At 51.6% G+C, this 20,096-nt stretch overlaps 1 protein-coding gene across 1 annotated transcript in view; it reads right to left on the reverse strand.

Annotated features, from left to right (window-relative positions):
- Nucleotides 1–6,741: 6,741 nt before the first annotated feature.
- LOC309534734 (uncharacterized protein) overlaps nt 6,742–20,096 on the reverse strand; it is a gene marked incomplete at its 5' end in the record, with an annotated part of 13,947 nt that continues 592 nt past the window's right edge. The window contains 2 exons of the mRNA XM_082227038.1: nt 6,742–6,972; nt 9,586–10,116. Coding sequence (XP_082083164.1) covers nt 6,773–6,972; nt 9,586–10,116 — 731 coding nt within the window. The 3' untranslated portion in view covers nt 6,742–6,772. The remainder of the gene's footprint in view (nt 6,973–9,585; nt 10,117–20,096) is intronic.

Here is a 20,096-nt window from a genome sequence, read left to right on the forward strand (position 1 = left end):
GCAGCAAATCCCACTGTCGAACAGCTCTTACTGTCAGGAAGTTCTTCCTAATGTTTAGGTGGAATCTTCTTTCTTGTAGTTTGGATCCATTGCTCTGTGTCCGCTTCTCTGGAGCAGCAGAAAACAACCTTTCTCCCTCCTCTATGTGACATCCTTTTCTATATTTGAACATGGCTATCATATCACCCCTTAACCTCCTCTTCTCCAGGCTAAACATGCCCAGCTCCCTTAGCCGTTCCTCATAGGGCATCGTTTCCAGGCCTTTGACCATTTTGGTTGCCCTCCTCTGGACACGTTCCAGTTTGTCAGTGCCCTTCTTGAACTGTGGTGCCCAGAACTGGACATAGTACTCCAGGTGAGGTCTGACCAGAGCAGAATACAGTGGCATTATTACTTCCCTTGATCTAGATGCTATACTCCTATTGATGCAGCCCAGAATTGCATTGGCTTTTTTAGCTGCGTCACACTGATGGTTTGATACAGGGCAGCCATAATCCCTTGAGCATCCCAGCACATCCACAGGAGCCCTGCCCAGTTGCTATGCCAACCCTGATGGTCCTAGACAGAAGACCATCAAGATCACAAAGAACTTGCATATGGGAGTGGATTCAGCACGGACTGGAACAAAGGACAATGATCAGATCTTCCCTCTGGGGGCAGGAAACTGCAAACTCCCCTCTGTCACCTGGAAAGTATTCATGGGGAGGGGAAAAGGAGGAACCGGACAGGTGACAAGACACTCAGGGTACCACCGCAACTCCTCCCTCAACCCCTCCTTTCTGTGATGTGTCAATGATGTAGTTCTAGGGGTGCAGCTTGGGGGATTAGTAACTAATAAAAGTTGGGGTCTTCTTTTGTTCTGGGCTTCCATTTTGTTTCACCTGGTGGCAGGTGGGAGTCCTGTCATGACCAAGGCTACTGGCTGCTGTTTTGCTCTGGTCTTCCTGGCTGGTGTCCTTGTTTTTTTGACCAAGGGATACCTCGGATTTCTCCGTTAACACAGTTTTCCAACCACCTGGAAAGAAAGACAGCGGAAATATGTCCCCATTCATTCTCCTAGCTTTCTAGTTCCTCTCTTTCTTGGATTCCCATACAGTGGTACCTCGGGTTAAGTACTTAATTCGTTCCAGAAGTCTGTACTTAACCTGAAACTGTTCTTAACCTGAAGCACCACTTTAGCTAACGGGGCCTCTTGCTGCTGCCACACCACTGGAGCACGACTTCTGTGTTCATCCTGAAGCAAAGTTCTTAACCTGAAGCACTATTTCTGGGTTAGCGGAGCCTGTAACCTGAAGCGTATGTAACCCAAGGTACCACTGTATTCTTAACCAGTAATTTAATTTTTCCACTGTTAGGTTTGATCCACAGGACCCATTCCTTATTCAGTATGAATTGCAGTCATGCTTCTTAATTTAAATAATTTTTATTGGAATTTTATTTACAACATAACATAAACCCCCCACCCCCCAATACGCAACCCACCCTCATTAAACGTGAACATAACATACAGTGAGCATAACATACAACAATACAAACAACGAATTAAAATACTTCCTTTATCCTGTATCTAGCCTCCTTATTTACTTATAAACTGTTTCCTTTATGAATAATTATTTTTATACCACAATATGAATTTGGATATCTCTTTTTGCCATAATCTAAGACTTCCCATTCCTCCAACTGTCGGTATCATTTGGAATAGATACATCAGTTTCGGCAACACGTTCATTTTAACCACCTGCCATTCTGCCAACAAGTTTTTATGTACAGTAATTATCTTTGAATAGATTACTATTATTATTGATGAGCCAAATTCCTAAATACTTGGTATCTCATTAGGGAAAAGAGAATATAAGATCAAAGCATTTGCGGATGACCTGATTCTGACTGTTGAAAACCCCAAAGACAGCATACTGCAGATAACTGAAAGAATATTAGAATTTGGGGAAGTATCCAGCTTCAAGTTAAACAAGAATAAAACCAACATGACAGTCAAAAATACGACCAAGCAAGAAAAGGAAGAACTACAGGAGATATCAGGATTAATAATAGTAAAGAAGACCAAGCAGTCATGCTTCTTATGCAAAACTTCTGCATCCGCTTCTCCCTTGAGGAGCTGAGCTGCCCCACCTGGGACCAGGCCACCCCCACCCCCATCCTCTGCCTTGCCAGCCTCCATGCCAGGGGTCAGCAACCTAAGGCCCATGGGCCACAGCTGGTCCACGGGCATCATTTAACCGGCCCATGAGCCACCCACCAACCGAGCCGCCCGCTTGGTGAGTCCCCGAGCGCTGCGCTAAACCGGTGCAGCACAGCACGGGGACTCGCTTTCGCGGTGTTGGAAATCACATCTGTGTAGACATAGATGCCAGAAATCACAGGCGGGCGCTCTCACGTGCGCCCGTGATCCAGCCCATGGAGGGGGCTCCACAGCAGTGAACCGGCCCAGGCATGGTAGGTGTTACGTACTGAGTTGAATAGGATCCAAAATGCAGCAGTCTGATTGGTCCTAGAACAATAGGATCCAAAATGCAGCAGCCTGATTGGTCCTAGAACAATAGGGTCCAGAATGCAGCAGTCTGATTGGTCCTAGAACAATAGGGTCCAGAATGCAGCAGTCTGATTGGTACGCAGGAGCCACCCAATCCAGCTCCAGGCGGAAGTGAATCCGCAACCTGATTGGCCTACAGGTGAATCCCGGAATTAGCCAATCATGTGGGGCCCATTGTGTAAATAATGTATATAAGGCAGACATTCTGGGGGAACTTCCATTCCTCCTCACCACTATGAGCTGAATAAAGAGCATGAAATCCACTTTCGACTCCGAGTATATTTCAGTAAGCCTCACCAACCCCTGCTCCCTGCCCTCTCTGACCCTTTTGCTTCCCTGACATGATCCCAACAGCTGCAGGCTACTCATCTGTGCTCATCTTCCATCTATTTCCTCCCTTCCCTTTCTTCCTTTGCCAGTTGAGCTCCTCATCAGTTCCCAAAGCTTTTTGTAGAGCCAGGCTTCCCTGCTGGCTAACCCTGGCAAGCCCAGGCCAGCTGATTTCCTTGTTCCTTCCTTGGCCTCCCAAATTAAGAAGCTGTTCGCAAGGCACAGAGGCTGAGGCAGAGGAAGCCCCCCCCCCCCGCGACTCATCCGTGCTTCCCTGAAACTTTCAAGAAAGCACCACCCACAGCCCCTAGCCAGCTCTGACCACACTCTGGTTTTCATTTCCTTCTCTGTTTCTTTTTCACCCAAAACCTACCAAATCCACACTTTCCAAAGCAATGCAAGAGCTGGAACATTGCCATCCTTTGAAATACTCACTTCTCTGAATTTTGCAATGCAATTTTCCAGCCAAGTCATGTATACAAATATGCAAATAACAGGATAAAGTGTGTGTCAAAATGCAATGTTGTTGTTGTCGTCATTGTTGTTATCGTTATCATTATCTTCTTTACTGCCCTTCATTCAAGGATCACAAGGCAAGGCGATTTACAATATAAACATCACAAGAAAACATAATTTAGTAACAAACAATAACCCCTATAACATGCAAAAATACATTAAATTAGGGGTGATGGTTTTGCAAAAAAATGCACATTAGGCTAAACAGCATGCACATTTGTATAGGAGGAGGTGAAATGCTGGTTATAAGGATTAATTTCTCAGATTGCTGTAGGAAATGTGGAGAACTGAAGATGGGGAAAATGAGAACCAAAACTTCTCCCTCTCCTCCTATTCAAGGATCAAAGGGCAGTTTACAATATAAAAAGACAAAATGCATAAAATAGTAACAAACAAAAACAATACCCTGCCCCCAGTTTAAAAGGCCATTGATTGTTTAATCCGCCAAAGGCCTGAGAGAAGAGGAATGTTTTTTCCTGGCACCTAAAGAGATGTAATGAAGGCACCAGGAAGGAGTCCCTGGGAGAGCATTGCACAAGCAGGGAGCCACCACAGAAAAGGCCCTTTCTTGTTTTGCCACCCTCTGGACATCTCATGGAGGAGGCACATGAAGAAGGGCCTTCGGTTGTGATCACAGGGTCCGGGTCAGTTCACACGGGGAGAGGCGGTCCTTGAGGTCCAAACCAGCCACTCTGGTTGGCTTCCAACAAAACACTAAAATGAATATAGAATAAGAGAGCAAGAAGGACATAAGTTTAAAGCAGATTGGAAAATGTTTGTTGAATACATGGGGGGGGGAATGGTGTGCACTTGAAAACATTGGCAGCATTAAGATAAATTCAACAGTGTAAACAAGTTTTGATGGATGGAATAATGGAATACTGAACAGTTTGGTTTATGTAAAATATGCAGGGATTTGTGGTATGCAAAATGAGAAAAAGGGAAGTCATTGATATTGTTAGGATGTTTAAACAAGTATTTAAAATTGTAAAACAGAAAACTTAATAACAATTATATATATATATACAGTATGTGTCTGTGTCTGTGTCTGTGTGTGTGTGTGTGTCTGTGTCTGTCTGTGTCTGTCTGTCTGTGTGTGCACGCACACACACGCCAACTCAATTGCTCATGGAGGAATCCCGTGACTCTGCTGCTGAAAGAATCCTGCCGGCTGCCAATAAGTTGCAGGGCTGAATTGCAGGTGAGTCCTGCTCTACAGCGCTCTCTGTAGCCTGGGACCAGGATAACTAAGAGGTGGCCTCCCCCATTATAAGCCCAGGCAATCACTGGGGGAAATGTGGGGCAGGGCATGAGAACAGCAGCATAAATTTGCTCTCCAGTTTTTTTCTGACTGGGGAGGGGAGGTATGGTCCACTATATAAATGTATGGTCCACTATTCCTGCCTCCATCTTGCAATGGGGAGAGGCAAAGGGAGCGTTGCTGCAGAAGGAAGCTGAGACAAGGAGTCGCTTACGACAACCTTGCAGTGCAGTCCAGTGTTCTCATCTTCGCACTGCAGGTTCTGCTGGGAGGGGGGTTGAGAATGAGTAACTTGCAGCCACCTCGCAAGGCAGTCCACGGCCATCGTACGGAGTTACGACAACTCTATTCTACGGTTGCAACATTTCAGACGCTGGTTCCGTAGTCTGACAGAGAGTGGCTTTCAAAAGATCCCCAATTATAAGGATTAGCCGCCTACACAATCTTTACTGATGATCGGCAGCTCAGAGTGACAGGTGTCCTCTTTGCTCCCGTATTGCATTATCAATGTATGTTATCTGGATGCAGACAATAGAAACATTATATAACAGCTATTATGCATGGCTATTAAAAGTGAGCGCTTTGCAGGAGATTTTCAGCTGACATCATCGCAATCATGCAGAAAACAGAGAGAAGAGCAGAAGAGGTGAGAAGGCAGAACAACTCCTGATTCATCAGAAATAAATCTGCAGGGAACTGGGGGAGAGGATGGAGCCCTGAGGCACCCCTGACAGGCCAGAGCTGATGAAGTGAAGGGCCGTGAGGGCCAACCAAAGTTGTTGACTTTTTTTAGGATTTAACTTGTTGGGCTTTTTTATGATTTTACCCCAGAGTTGTTGAACTTTTTTTAGGATTGAAGTTGTGGTTTTTTTATGATTTGTGGGTTAAACCACAGGGCCTAGGACTTGCCGATCAGAAGGTTAGTGGTTTGAATCCCCAAAAGCCCATATAGAGTCCTTTTGTAGGTTCTCTATCAGTAGGAGAAAATAACAGAGGCCAACCAGAGAATCTTGAGAAGCAAAGTAGCTAGTAAGCCTGATCTTTATTGAACTGTTGGGCCCGGTCTTATTCAACATCTTTATCAATGACTTATGGTGCTTAGATACTTGCCAGACGGTATTTACAGGGAGGTGTAAGCCCCTACAGTCCAAAGACAATTGGAAAGTGTTATGTACTGAGTTGACTAGGATCCAAACTGCAGCAGTCTGATTGGTCCTAGAACAATAGGATCCAAATTGCAGCAGTCTGATTGGTCCTAGAATAATAGGATTCAGAATGCAGCAGTCTGATTGCTCCTAGAACAATGCAGCAGTATGATTGGTTGGCAGGAACCACCCAATCCTGCTCCAGATATAAGTGAATCCACAACCTGATTGGCTTACAGTAGAATTCCGGAATTAGCCAATCATGTGCAGCCCATTGTGTAAATAATGTATATAAAGCAGATACTTTGAGGGGACTTTCATTCATTCCTCCTCACCACTATGAGCTGAATAAAGAGCATGAAATCACTTTGCGACTCTGAGTATATTTCAGAAAGCTTTCCCCATTTCCTTCCTCCTTGCAGAGAAATATTTGAGGTCAATTTGGGAGAGTCAAAATGGCTTCAGGATTGTTCTCCTGTACTATTTCAGACATGTGGTTTGTATACTTGTGTATGTGTTTGCATTGTACATTTATGAACATTATATATATATATATATATATGCAGGTTTTGGTATCTTCGGGTGTCTTCCCGTGTAAGAGTAGGGGTGTCTGGGCGACGTTTCGACGAGGTCTCACTCGTCATCTTCAGGCTGGTGCTTTCGGCTTCTTGCAAGAAGCCGAAAGCACCAGCCTGAAGATGACGAGTGAGACCTCGTCGAAACGTCGCCCAGACACCCCTACTCTTACACGGGAAGACACCCGAAGATACCAAAACCTGCATTCCTGTACCCGTGAAAATCTACGAAAGCATATATATATATATATATATATATATATATATATATATATATGACCTCAAAATTCCTATAACATGCCCCACAGAGCCAGAATTGGGGTCATAGGAGCCATGGCATACAGGATTCCAAAAGAAGGATGCTGAAGACATCAGATTGATCTTTTCTAATGCTTTATTGAAGAAAGGTATAGAGTTCTAGCAAGCCAGCCTGCCAGTTCTTTACAGACCTGGGACGGCCTCTGCAGCAAGGAGACGGCTTATCTGCGCCCGTGCAAACTTGCAAACATTCTTCACAGAACAGAGCAACATTCACCCGCCACCTGACCAAGAGTTTGCACATGACAAATACCCAAACAACGTGCAGCTTGCAGACTTAACTTATACTGTAGAATAAGAGAACATGAAGAACATACGTCTCTTAGAGAAGACTGGAAAACGTTTATTGAATACATGGGTGGAAATTGTGTGCACTTGAAAACGGTGGCAGCATTAAGATAAATTCAACAGTGTAAATAAGTTTTGATGGATGTAATAAGGGAATACTGAACGCTTTAGTTTTTGTAAAATATGCAGGGATTTAGGATATGCAAAATGAACCATGGAAAGAGAGGAAGGGAAATCATTGATATTGTAAGGATGTTTGAATGAGTATTTAAACTCATTTAAATGAGTATTAAACAGAAAATTATAGAGAGGCGGAAAGTATCTGCAATGTTTGGGTATATACCAAACATTGCAGATACTTTCCCTCTCTGGGCTCTGAGCCCCATATCCCAGAGCCATAGAAAAGGGCACCATCAAAGCAAGACAACTAGCTTATATCAAAGCAAGCAAATATAAACATAATTAATTGTGGGGTCCCTTCCAACTCCACGGAGCTTTGCTTCTATGCTTCATTGGCGGTTTCTAAGCAGAGATTGGATGACCAGCAGTCAGGGTTTCTTGAGCGGTATTTCCTGCCTTGCAGGGGGTTGGACTAATGGCCCCTGGAGGCCCCTTCCAACTGTACCATTCCATGATTATATTATGCCAAGCAGGTGTTTTTAAAAAGGTATGTGTAGTTTTACTGAATCTCAAAACTCAGTTGGCAGGAACTTTGAAGGGCCAAAATCCACTTCATCCAGCTTACCATCATCTGAACAGGAAGACAGTCAAGGCCTTCAGGAAGGTGGATTAGATTAACCTTTGCAGCACCAAAGCAAGGGAGCTGGCATTGCCTTGCAAACAGGTGTCGTTTTAAGAACAGCTGGAATGTTTGCTTCTGAGTTTTGCAAAAGGCCTGCCAGTGCTGCCCTCTGGTGGCCATGTGCTGCACAACAGGCCAGCAAGGCTTGCTGGTTCATAAAACCCACACGGGGAGCCCCTGAGTGCTGCACCCCCAGCGGGTGGGAGGCATAGATGTCAACCGTCCCTTATTTAGCGGGAAACTCCCTTAACCCAGCGCCGTGTCCCGCTGCTGTCCCTTATTGATGATGTCCCTTAAATTTCCCGGGTTTCATGCTCGCCCGGCTCGGGAGGGAAGCAGCGGCTCGGGGTCCTCCGCCGCGCGAGAGAGAGTGTGCTGGCGCTGTTGTCCTGGCGCTAGGAGTTCCAACGGCCCTTCCCTGCCCAAGGGGGGGGAGAAAGACTCTCGCCCAGTCTGCCCACGAGCCTGGAGGTGGCAGCAAGTGGTGGCAGCTGAGGAGGCAGCCTGAGGGAGCAGGAAGAGGAGGGGATGGGGAGGGGCGCAGAAGGGCGGTGCTTCAGCGGCTACCACCGTGCCACAACTGCCTCATGCTGAATTGACAGCACCTGTCAATCCTACCAATGTATGTAACTCTTTGCAATAGCAAAATCCCTTATTCTGGCTGCTGATCACTTATTTTCGAGGCTGCTGGTCCCTTATTTTCAAATCTGTAAGTTGACAGCTATGGGGAGGGTGTCCCTTTGGATTTCAAGAGGCAGCTCTGTGGGACCTCCAGCATGAAGCAAGGTTCAGAGCAAACACTGGAACACTTCCCCCCCCCCCCAGGATTGTAGAATTGTAGAGTTGGAGGGGACCCCGAGGGTCCACTAATCCACCCCCACCCCCCTGCAACACAGGCACCATGGCTGAAGTTCTCCAGCACAATCCCTGCTGAGATGAATGTGAGCAGAGAGTTTCCCAAGGGATGAGGCTGTGGCCTTTTCTGCTGAGCAGAGAAACTGAAGAATTTCTACTGACTACAGGCCAGGATCAGAGCTCCAAGACTTTGGCCACCTCATGAGAAGAGAAGACTCCCTGGAAAAGATCCTGATGTTGGGAAAGATGGAGGGCACAAGGAGAAGGGGACGACAGAGGACGAGATGGTGGGACAGTGTTCTCGAAGCTACCAGCATGAGTTTGACCAAACTGCAGGAGGCAGTGGAAGACAGGAGGGCCTGGCATGCTCTGGTCCAGGGGGTCACGAAGAGTCGGACACCACTAAACGACTCAACAACAAGAAGAAGAAATTGCAGAGGGAGCAGCGCTAGAGGGGGACCCCTCCCTGCCTGCCTGGCTGTGGGGTTTCCCTTGAGGGCATCGGGGAGGGTCCAATCTATGGGAACAGGAGGCTGGGCTAGCTAAGCCTTGCGTCTGCTCCTCTTAGCTATCTGTCTATCTGTCTGTCTGTCTGTCTATCTATCTATCTATCTATCTATCTATCTATCCATCATCTTCCAGAGAGGCCAAGGTCTGTGATGCAGCAAGAAAGATGCCCCAGCATGTGACCCAGGGACAAAGCAAGTTCCCTCTCTGCAGTTTGTGACGTGGTGAGAACTCTGCCCATGCAGCTGCCCATGCACTACTTTGATGAGCTTTATCTTTCCCTGTCTCACACGCTGGGGCAAGGCGCTCTGCCTGTGCTGCTTCCTTCAGGCTGGCCAGGGACCCCAAGGATACAGGCCGGGGTCAATCGCCATCACCACGATCGTCATCATCGCCATCACCACCATCGTCGTCGTCATCATCATCATCGCTATCACCACCATCGTCGTCATCATCGTCATCATCATCATCATCGTCATCATCGTCATCATCGTCATCATCGTCATCATCGTCGTCATCATCGTCGTCATCATCACCGTCATCGTCTTCATCGTCATCGTCGTCATCATCTTTGTCATCGTCGTCGTCGTCATCACGGTCGTCCAGTTCCTCAAGGGGAGGTGGCCTTGCAAGCTTTGCTGGCGTTTCCCCACTGGGGAGTCTGCCCAGTTCAACACCAGCCCCTGCCCCTTCTCCGTTTCCTGGCTGCCCCCCAGAGGCAGCCGGCCCATCATTGGCGACACGTCCCACTTTGGATGGTGGCTTCCCAGTGGCTTCTCCACTCGCTGACTTTTCATCAGAGACGGGTTTCATCAGGGCAGCGTCTTGCAGCTCCTCAGCCACAGGGCTCTTCTGGGCCAGCTCCGCATCCTTTCTCACCTTGGCATTCTTCCCGGAGGCTTCTTTGCACTCGGGTGTGGCTTCCGTCTGGGCACAGCGAGGGGCAGGAGATGCCCTTCCTGGTGTCTCTGAAGACAGAAAATATGAAGGGCATGCAGTCAGTTAACCTCCTCTCAGCTCCCACAGCGGCTGTTCCCAGTCCCCTGATGAAATCTACACGGAGTCAAGAGTGGATTTCATGCTCTTCATTCAGCTCATATTGGTGAGGAGGAATGGAAGTTCCCCCAGAATGTCTGCTTTATATACATTATTTACACAATGGGCCCCACATGATTGGCTAATTCTGGGATTCTCCTGTGGGCCAATCAGGTTGTGGATTCACTTCCACCTGGAGCTGGTTTGGGTGGCTCCTGTGGACTAATCAGACTGCTGCATTTTGGATCCCATTCAACTCAGTACATAACACCTGACATCCCCATAATGTGCGCATGTGTCAGGGAAGTTTGGGCATTCTGAAATGCAAGGGGCCCTCCTTCTTGGAAGGGGCTGAGCTGTTGCCCAGGTGTAAATGTATCTTTCACAGACAAAGGCCTCTTGACTCAGAAGAGCCAAGGAGAGATGGGTAAAACGTGAGCAGCCAAGATGCCCCATTTTGCAGGGGCAGCCCCACATAGACCATATTATTATTATTATTATTATTATTATTATTATTATTATTATTATTATTATTATTATTATTTATTACATACCCCACCCATCTGACTGGGTTGCCTCAGCCACTCTTGGCAGCTTCCAGCATACCAGAAACACAGTGAGACATCAAACATTACAAATTTCCCAATACAGGGCTGCCTTAAGATATCTTCAGAAAGTCATGTAGTTGTTTATTTCATGTAGTTGTTTATCTGATGGGAGGGTGTTCCACAGGGAGGTTGCCACCACCAAGAAGGCCCTCTGGTTCCCTGCAACTTCACTTCCCACCAGAAGGCCCTTGGAGATGGACCTCAGTGTCTGGGTTGGATGATGGGGTTGAAGACACTCCTTCAATAATCCAACCTGGAGATTACCAGCACACATAGTGGTCAGGTTCTCCTGGTCCAGAAATGGCCAAAGCCGGGGAAAGGCACTCCTGGCCACTGAGGTCACCTGCGCCTCTAGGGATGGATTTGATGAAACATGGAGCCTGTTCTTCTAGGGGAATACAACCCCGTCCGAAGGAAGCAGCTGACTAACTGCACCCCCCCCCAGCACCTCCGTCTTGCCAGGATTCAGGGTCCCCTTGTTGACCTTCATGCAGCCCACTGCTGAGTTCAGAGACCAGTCCTAGAACAAAGGAACCTAAGAAGAGCCTGCTAGATCAGGCCAGTGGCCATCTCACCAGCATCCTCTTCTCACAGTGGCCAGCCCACAAGCAGGATCCAAGCATCAGAGCAGCTCCTTCCTCCTGCAGTTTCCAGCCACTGGAGAAGCATCAGGCCAGTGGCCATCTCACCAGCATCCTCTTCTCACAGTGGCCAGCCCACAAGCAGGATCCAAGCATCAGAGCAGCTCCTTCCTCCTGCAGTTTCCAGCCACTGGAGAAGCATCAGGCCAGTGGCCATCTCACCAGCATCCTCTTCTCACAGTGGCCAGCCCACAAGCAGGATCCAAGCATCAGAGCAGCTCCTTCCTCCTGCAGTTTCCAGCCACTGGAGAAGCATCAGGCCAGTGGCCATCTCACCAGCATCCTCTTCTCACAGTGGCCAGCCCACAAGCAGGATCCAAGCATCAGAGCAGCTCCTTCCTCCTGCAGTTTCCAGCCACTGGAGAAGCATCAGGCCAGTGGCCATCTCACCAGCATCCTCTTCTCACAGTGGCCAGCCCACAAGCAGGATCCAAGCATCAGAGCAGCTCCTTCCTCCTGCAGTTTCCAGCCACTGGAGAAGCATCAGGCCAGTGGCCATCTCACCAGCATCCTCTTCTCACAGTGGCCAACCCACAAGCAGGATCCAAGCATCAGAGCAGCTCCTTCCTCCTGCAGTTTCCAGCCACTGGAGAAGCATCAGGCCAGTGGCCATCTCACCAGCATCCTCTTCTCACAGTGGCCAACCCACAAGCAGGATCCAAGCATCAGAGCAGCTCCTTCCTCCTGCAGTTTCCAGCCACTGGAGAAGCATCAGGCCAGTGGCCATCTCACCAGCATCCTCTTCTCACAGTGGCCAACCCACAAGCAGGATCCAAGCATCAGAGCAGCTCCTTCCTCCTGCAGTTTCCAGCCACTGGAGAAGCATCAGGCCAGTGGCCATCTCACCAGCATCCTCTTCTCACAGTGGCCAACCCACAAGCAGGATCCAAGCATCAGAGCAGCTCCTTCCTCCTGCAGTTTCCAGCCACTGGAGAAGCATCAGGCCAGTGGCCATCTCACCAGCATCCTCTTCTCACAGTGGCCAGCCCACAAGCAGGATCCAAGCATCAGAGCAGCTCCTTCCTCCTGCAGTTTCCAGCCACTGGAGAAGCATCAGGCCAGTGGCCATCTCACCAGCATCCTCTTCTCACAGTGGCCAGCCCACAAGCAGGATCCAAGCATCAGAGCAGCTCCTTCCTCCTGCAGTTTCCAGCCACTGGAGAAGCATCAGGCCAGTGGCCATCTCACCAGCATCCTCTTCTCACAGTGGCCAGCCCACAAGCAGGATCCAAGCATCAGAGCAGCTCCTTCCTCCTGCAGTTTCCAGCCACTGGAGAAGCATCAGGCCAGTGGCCATCTCACCAGCATCCTCTTCTCACAGTGGCCAGCCCACAAGCAGGATCCAAGCATCAGAGCAGCTCCTTCCTCCTGCAGTTTCCAGCCACTGGAGAAGCATCAGGCCAGTGGCCATCTCACCAGCATCCTCTTCTCACAGTGGCCAGCCCACAAGCAGGATCCAAGCATCAGAGCAGCTCCTTCCTCCTGCAGTTTCCAGCCACTGGAGAAGCATCAGGCCAGTGGCCATCTCACCAGCATCCTCTTCTCACAGTGGCCAGCCCACAAGCAGGATCCAAGCATCAGAGCAGCTCCTTCCTCCTGCAGTTTCCAGCCACTGGAGAAGCATCAGGCCAGTGGCCATCTCACCAGCATCCTCTTCTCACAGTGGCCAACCCACAAGCAGGATCCAAGCATCAGAGCAGCTCCTTCCTCCTGCAGTTTCCAGCCACTGGAGAAGCATCAGGCCAGTGGCCATCTCACCAGCATCCTCTTCTCACAGTGGCCAACCCACAAGCAGGATCCAAGCATCAGAGCAGCTCCTTCCTCCTGCAGTTTCCAGCCACTGGAGAAGCATCAGGCCAGTGGCCATCTCACCAGCATCCTCTTCTCACAGTGGCCAACCCACAAGCAGGATCCAAGCATCAGAGCAGCTCCTTCCTCCTGCAGTTTCCAGCCACTGGAGAAGCATCAGGCCAGTGGCCATCTCACCAGCATCCTCTTCTCACAGTGGCCAACCCACAAGCAGGATCCAAGCATCAGAGCAGCTCCTTCCTCCTGCAGTTTCCAGCCACTGGAGAAGCATCAGGCCAGTGGCCATCTCACCAGCATCCTCTTCTCACAGTGGCCAGCCCACAAGCAGGATCCAAGCATCAGAGCAGCTCCTTCCTCCTGCAGTTTCCAGCCACTGGAGAAGCATCAGGCCAGTGGCCATCTCACCAGCATCCTCTTCTCACAGTGGCCAGCCCACAAGCAGGATCCAAGCATCAGAGCAGCTCCTTCCTCCTGCAGTTTCCAGCCACTGGAGAAGCATCAGGCCAGTGGCCATCTCACCAGCATCCTCTTCTCACAGTGGCCAGCCCACAAGCAGGATCCAAGCATCAGAGCAGCTCCTTCCTCCTGCAGTTTCCAGCCACTGGAGAAGCATCAGGCCAGTGGCCATCTCACCAGCATCCTCTTCTCACAGTGGCCAGCCCACAAGCAGGATCCAAGCATCAGAGCAGCTCCTTCCTCCTGCAGTTTCCAGCCACTGGAGAAGCATCAGGCCAGTGGCCATCTCACCAGCATCCTCTTCTCACAGTGGCCAACCCACAAGCAGGATCCAAGCATCAGAGCAGCTCCTTCCTCCTGCAGTTTCCAGCCACTGGAGAAGCATCAGGCCAGTGGCCATCTCACCAGCATCCTCTTCTCACAGTGGCCAACCCACAAGCAGGATCCAAGCATCAGAGCAGCTCCTTCCTCCTGCAGTTTCCAGCCACTGGAGAAGCATCAGGCCAGTGGCCATCTCACCAGCATCCTCTTCTCACAGTGGCCAACCCACAAGCAGGATCCAAGCATCAGAGCAGCTCCTTCCTCCTGCAGTTTCCAGCCACTGGAGAAGCATCAGGCCAGTGGCCATCTCACCAGCATCCTCTTCTCACAGTGGCCAACCCACAAGCAGGATCCAAGCATCAGAGCAGCTCCTTCCTCCTGCAGTTTCCAGCCACTGGAGAAGCATCAGGCCAGTGGCCATCTCACCAGCATCCTCTTCTCACAGTGGCCAACCCACAAGCAGGATCCAAGCATCAGAGCAGCTCCTTCCTCCTGCAGTTTCCAGCCACTGGAGAAGCATCAGGCCAGTGGCCATCTCACCAGCATCCTCTTCTCACAGTGGCCAACCCACAAGCAGGATCCAAGCATCAGAGCAGCTCCTTCCTCCTGCAGTTTCCAGCCACTGGAGAAGCATCAGGCCAGTGGCCATCTCACCAGCATCCTCTTCTCACAGTGGCCAACCCACAAGCAGGATCCAAGCATCAGAGCAGCTCCTTCCTCCTGCAGTTTCCAGCCACTGGAGAAGCATCAGGCCAGTGGCCATCTCACCAGCATCCTCTTCTCACAGTGGCCAGCCCACAAGCAGGATCCAAGCATCAGAGCAGCTCCTTCCTCCTGCAGTTTCCAGCCACTGGAGAAGCATCAGGCCAGTGGCCATCTCACCAGCATCCTCTTCTCACAGTGGCCAGCCCACAAGCAGGATCCAAGCATCAGAGCAGCTCCTTCCTCCTGCAGTTTCCAGCCACTGGAGAAGCATCAGGCCAGTGGCCATCTCACCAGCATCCTCTTCTCACAGTGGCCAGCCCACAAGCAGGATCCAAGCATCAGAGCAGCTCCTTCCTCCTGCAGTTTCCAGCCACTGGAGAAGCATCAGGCCAGTGGCCATCTCACCAGCATCCTCTTCTCACAGTGGCCAACCCACAAGCAGGATCCAAGCATCAGAGCAGCTCCTTCCTCCTGCAGTTTCCAGCCACTGGAGAAGCATCAGGCCAGTGGCCATCTCACCAGCATCCTCTTCTCACAGTGGCCAACCCACAAGCAGGATCCAAGCATCAGAGCAGCTCCTTCCTCCTGCAGTTTCCAGCCACTGGAGAAGCATCAGGCCAGTGGCCATCTCACCAGCATCCTCTTCTCACAGTGGCCAGCCCACAAGCAGGATCCAAGCATCAGAGCAGCTCCTTCCTCCTGCAGTTTCCAGCCACTGGAGAAGCATCAGGCCAGTGGCCATCTCACCAGCATCCTCTTCTCACAGTGGCCAGCCCACAAGCAGGATCCAAGCATCAGAGCAGCTCCTTCCTCCTGCAGTTTCCAGCCACTGGAGAAGCATCAGGCCAGTGGCCATCTCACCAGCATCCTCTTCTCACAGTGGCCAGCCCACAAGCAGGATCCAAGCATCAGAGCAGCTCCTTCCTCCTGCAGTTTCCAGCCACTGGAGAAGCATCAGGCCAGTGGCCATCTCACCAGCATCCTCTTCTCACAGTGGCCAGCCCACAAGCAGGATCCAAGCATCAGAGCAGCTCCTTCCTCCTGCAGTTTCCAGCCACTGGAGAAGCATCAGGCCAGTGGCCATCTCACCAGCATCCTCTTCTCACAGTGGCCAACCCACAAGCAGGATCCAAGCATCAGAGCAGCTCCTTCCTCCTGCAGTTTCCAGCCACTGGAGAAGCATCAGGCCAGTGGCCATCTCACCAGCATCCTCTTCTCACAGTGGCCAACCCACAAGCAGGATCCAAGCATCAGAGCAGCTCCTTCCTCCTGCAGTTTCCAGCCACTGGAGAAGCATCAGGCCAGTGGCCATCTCACCAGCATCCTCTTCTCACAGTGGCCAACCCACAAGCAGGATCCAAGCATCAGAGCAGCTCCTTCCTCCTGCAGTTTCCAGCCACTGGAGAAGCATCAGGCCAGTGGCCATCTCACCAGCATCCTCTTCTCACAGTGGCCAACCCACAAGCAGGATCCAAGCATCAGAGCAGCTCCTTCCTCCTGCAGTTTCCAGCCACTGGAGAAGCATCAGGCCAGTGGCCATCTCACCAGCATCCTCTTCTCACAGTGGCCAACCCACAAGCAGGATCCAAGCATCAGAGCAGCTCCTTCCTCCTGCAGTTTCCAGCCACTGGAGAAGCATCAGGCCAGTGGCCATCTCACCAGCATCCTCTTCTCACAGTGGCCAACCCACAAGCAGGATCCAAGCATCAGAGCAGCTCCTTCCTCCTGCAGTTTTCCAGCCACTGGAGAAGCATCAGGCCAGTGGCCATCTCACCAGCATCCTCTTCTCACAGTGGCCAACCCACAAGCAGGATCCAAGCATCAGAGCAGCTCCTTCCTCCTGCAGTTTCCAGCCACTGGAGAAGCATCAGGCCAGTGGCCATCTCACCAGCATCCTCTTCTCACAGTGGCCAACCCACAAGCAGGATCCAAGCATCAGAGCAGCTCCTTCCTCCTGCAGTTTCCAGCCACTGGAGAAGCATCAGGCCAGTGGCCATCTCACCAGCATCCTCTTCTCACAGTGGCCAACCCACAAGCAGGATCCAAGCATCAGAGCAGCTCCTTCCTCCTGCAGTTTCCAGCCACTGGAGAAGCATCAGGCCAGTGGCCATCTCACCAGCATCCTCTTCTCACAGTGGCCAGCCCACAAGCAGGATCCAAGCATCAGAGCAGCTCCTTCCTCCTGCAGTTTTCCAGCCACTGGAGAAGCATCAGGCCAGTGGCCATCTCACCAGCATCCTCTTCTCACAGTGGCCAGCCCACAAGCAGGATCCAAGCATCAGAGCAGCTCCTTCCTCCTGCAGTTTCCAGCCACTGGAGAAGCATCAGGCCAGTGGCCATCTCACCAGCATCCTCTTCTCACAGTGGCCAGCCCACAAGCAGGATCCAAGCATCAGAGCAGCTCCTTCCTCCTGCAGTTTCCAGCCACTGGAGAAGCATCAGGCCAGTGGCCATCTCACCAGCATCCTCTTCTCACAGTGGCCAACCCACAAGCAGGATCCAAGCATCAGAGCAGCTCCTTCCTCCTGCAGTTTCCAGCCACTGGAGAAGCATCAGGCCAGTGGCCATCTCACCAGCATCCTCTTCTCACAGTGGCCAGCCCACAAGCAGGATCCAAGCATCAGAGCAGCTCCTTCCTCCTGCAGTTTCCAGCCACTGGAGAAGCATCAGGCCAGTGGCCATCTCACCAGCATCCTCTTCTCACAGTGGCCAACCCACAAGCAGGATCCAAGCATCAGAGCAGCTCCTTCCTCCTGCAGTTTCCAGCCACTGGAGAAGCATCAGGCCAGTGGCCATCTCACCAGCATCCTCTTCTCACAGTGGCCACCCACAAGCAGGATCCAAGCATCAGAGCAGCTCCTTCCTCCTGCAGTTTCCAGCCACTGGAGAAGCATCAGGCCAGTGGCCATCTCACCAGCATCCTCTTCTCACAGTGGCCAACCCACAAGCAGGATCCAAGCATCAGAGCAGCTCCTTCCTCCTGCAGTTTCCAGCCACTGGAGAAGCATCAGGCCAGTGGCCATCTCACCAGCATCCTCTTCTCACAGTGGCCAGCCCACAAGCAGGATCCAAGCATCAGAGCAGCTCCTTCCTCCTGCAGTTTCCAGCCACTGGAGAAGCATCAGGCCAGTGGCCATCTCACCAGCATCCTCTTCTCACAGTGGCCAACCCACAAGCAGGATCCAAGCATCAGAGCAGCTCCTTCCTCCTGCAGTTTCCAGCCACTGGAGAAGCATCAGGCCAGTGGCCACCAGCATCCTCTTCTCACAGTGGCCAGCCACAAGCAGGATCCAAGCATCAGAGCAGCTCCTTCCTCCTGCAGTTTCCAGCCACTGGAGAAGCATCAGGCCAGTGGCCATCTCACCAGCATCCTCTTCTCACAGTGGCCAGCCCACAAGCAGGATCCAAGCATCAGAGCAGCTCCTTCCTCCTGCAGTTTCCAGCCACTGGAGAAGCATCAGGCCAGTGGCCATCTCACCAGCATCCTCTTCTCACAGTGGCCAACCCACAAGCAGGATCCAAGCATCAGAGCAGCTCCTTCCTTCTGCAGTTTCCAGCCACTGGAGAAGCATCAGGCCAGTGGCCATCTCACCAGCATCCTCTTCTCACAGTGGCCAACCCACAAGCAGGATCCAAGCATCAGAGCAGCTCCTTCCTCCTGCAGTTTCCAGCCACTGGAGAAGCATCAGGCCAGTGGCCATCTCACCAGCATCCTCTTCTCACAGTGGCCAGCCCACAAGCAGGATCCAAGCATCAGAGCAGCTCCTTCCTCCTGCAGTTTCCAGCCACTGGAGAAGCATCAGGCCAGTGGCCCATCTCACCAGCATCCTCTTCTCACAGTGGCCAGCCCACAAGCAGGATCCAAGCATCAGAGCAGCTCCTTCCTCCTGCAGTTTCCAGCCACTGGAGAAGCATCAGGCCAGTGGCCATCTCACCAGCATCCTCTTCTCACAGTGGCCAGCCCACAAGCAGGATCCAAGCATCAGAGCAGCTCCTTCCTCCTGCAGTTTCCAGCCACTGGAGAAGCATCAGGCCAGTGGCCATCTCACCAGCATCCTCTTCTCACAGTGGCCAGCCCACAAGCAGGATCCAAGCATCAGAGCAGCTCCTTCCTCCTGCAGTTTCCAGCCACTGGAGAAGCATCAGGCCAGTGGCCATCTCACCAGCATCCTCTTCTCACAGTGGCCAGCCCACAAGCAGGATCCAAGCATCAGAGCAGCTCCTTCCTCCTGCAGTTTTCCAGCCACTGGAGAAGCATCAGGCCAGTGGCCATCTCACCAGCATCCTCTTCTCACAGTGGCCAGCCCACAAGCAGGATCCAAGCATCAGAGCAGCTCCTTCCTCCTGCAGTTTCCAGCCACTGGAGAAGCATCAGGCCAGTGGCCATCTCACCAGCATCCTCTTCTCACAGTGGCCAGGCCCACAAGCAGGATCCAAGCATCAGAGCAGCTCCTTCCTCCTGCAGTTTCCAGCCACTGGAGAAGCATCAGGCCAGTGGCCATCTCACCAGCATCCTCTTCTCACAGTGGCCAACCCACAAGCAGGATCCAAGCATCAGAGCAGCTCCTTCCTCCTGCAGTTTCCAGCCACTGGAGAAGCATCAGGCCAGTGGCCCATCTCACCAGCATCCTCTTCTCACAGTGGCCAACCCACAAGCAGGATCCAAGCATCAGAGCAGCTCCTTCCTCCTGCAGTTTCCAGCCACTGGAGAAGCATCAGGCCAGTGGCCATCTCACCAGCATCCTCTTCTCACAGTGGCCAACCCACAAGCAGGATCCAAGCATCAGAGCAGCTCCTTCCTCCTGCAGTTTCCAGCCACTGGAGAAGCATCAGGCCAGTGGCCATCTCACCAGCATCCTCTTCTCACAGTGGCCAACCCACAAGCAGGATCCAAGCATCAGAGCAGCTCCTTCCTCCTGCAGTTTCCAGCCACTGGAGAAGCATCAGGCCAGTGGCCATCTCACCAGCATCCTCTTCTCACAGTGGCCAACCCACAAGCAGGATCCAAGCATCAGAGCAGCTCCTTCCTCCTGCAGTTTCCAGCCACTGGAGAAGCATCAGGCCAGTGGCCATCTCACCAGCATCCTCTTCTCACAGTGGCCACCCACAAGCAGGATCCAAGCATCAGAGCAGCTCCTTCCTCCTGCAGTTTCCAGCCACTGGAGAAGCATCAGGCCAGTGGCCATCTCACCAGCATCCTCTTCTCACAGTGGCCAGCCCCACAAGCAGGATCCAAGCATCAGAGCAGCTCCTTCCTCCTGCAGTTTCCAGCCACTGGAGAAGCATCAGGCCAGTGGCCATCTCACCAGCATCCTCTTCTCACAGTGGCCAACCCACAAGCAGGATCCAAGCATCAGAGCAGCTCCTTCCTCC

Source organism: Podarcis vaucheri (assembly GCF_965113315.1).
Source record: "Podarcis vaucheri genome assembly, chromosome: 6".
Taxonomy (NCBI): Eukaryota; Metazoa; Chordata; class Lepidosauria; order Squamata; family Lacertidae; genus Podarcis; species Podarcis vaucheri.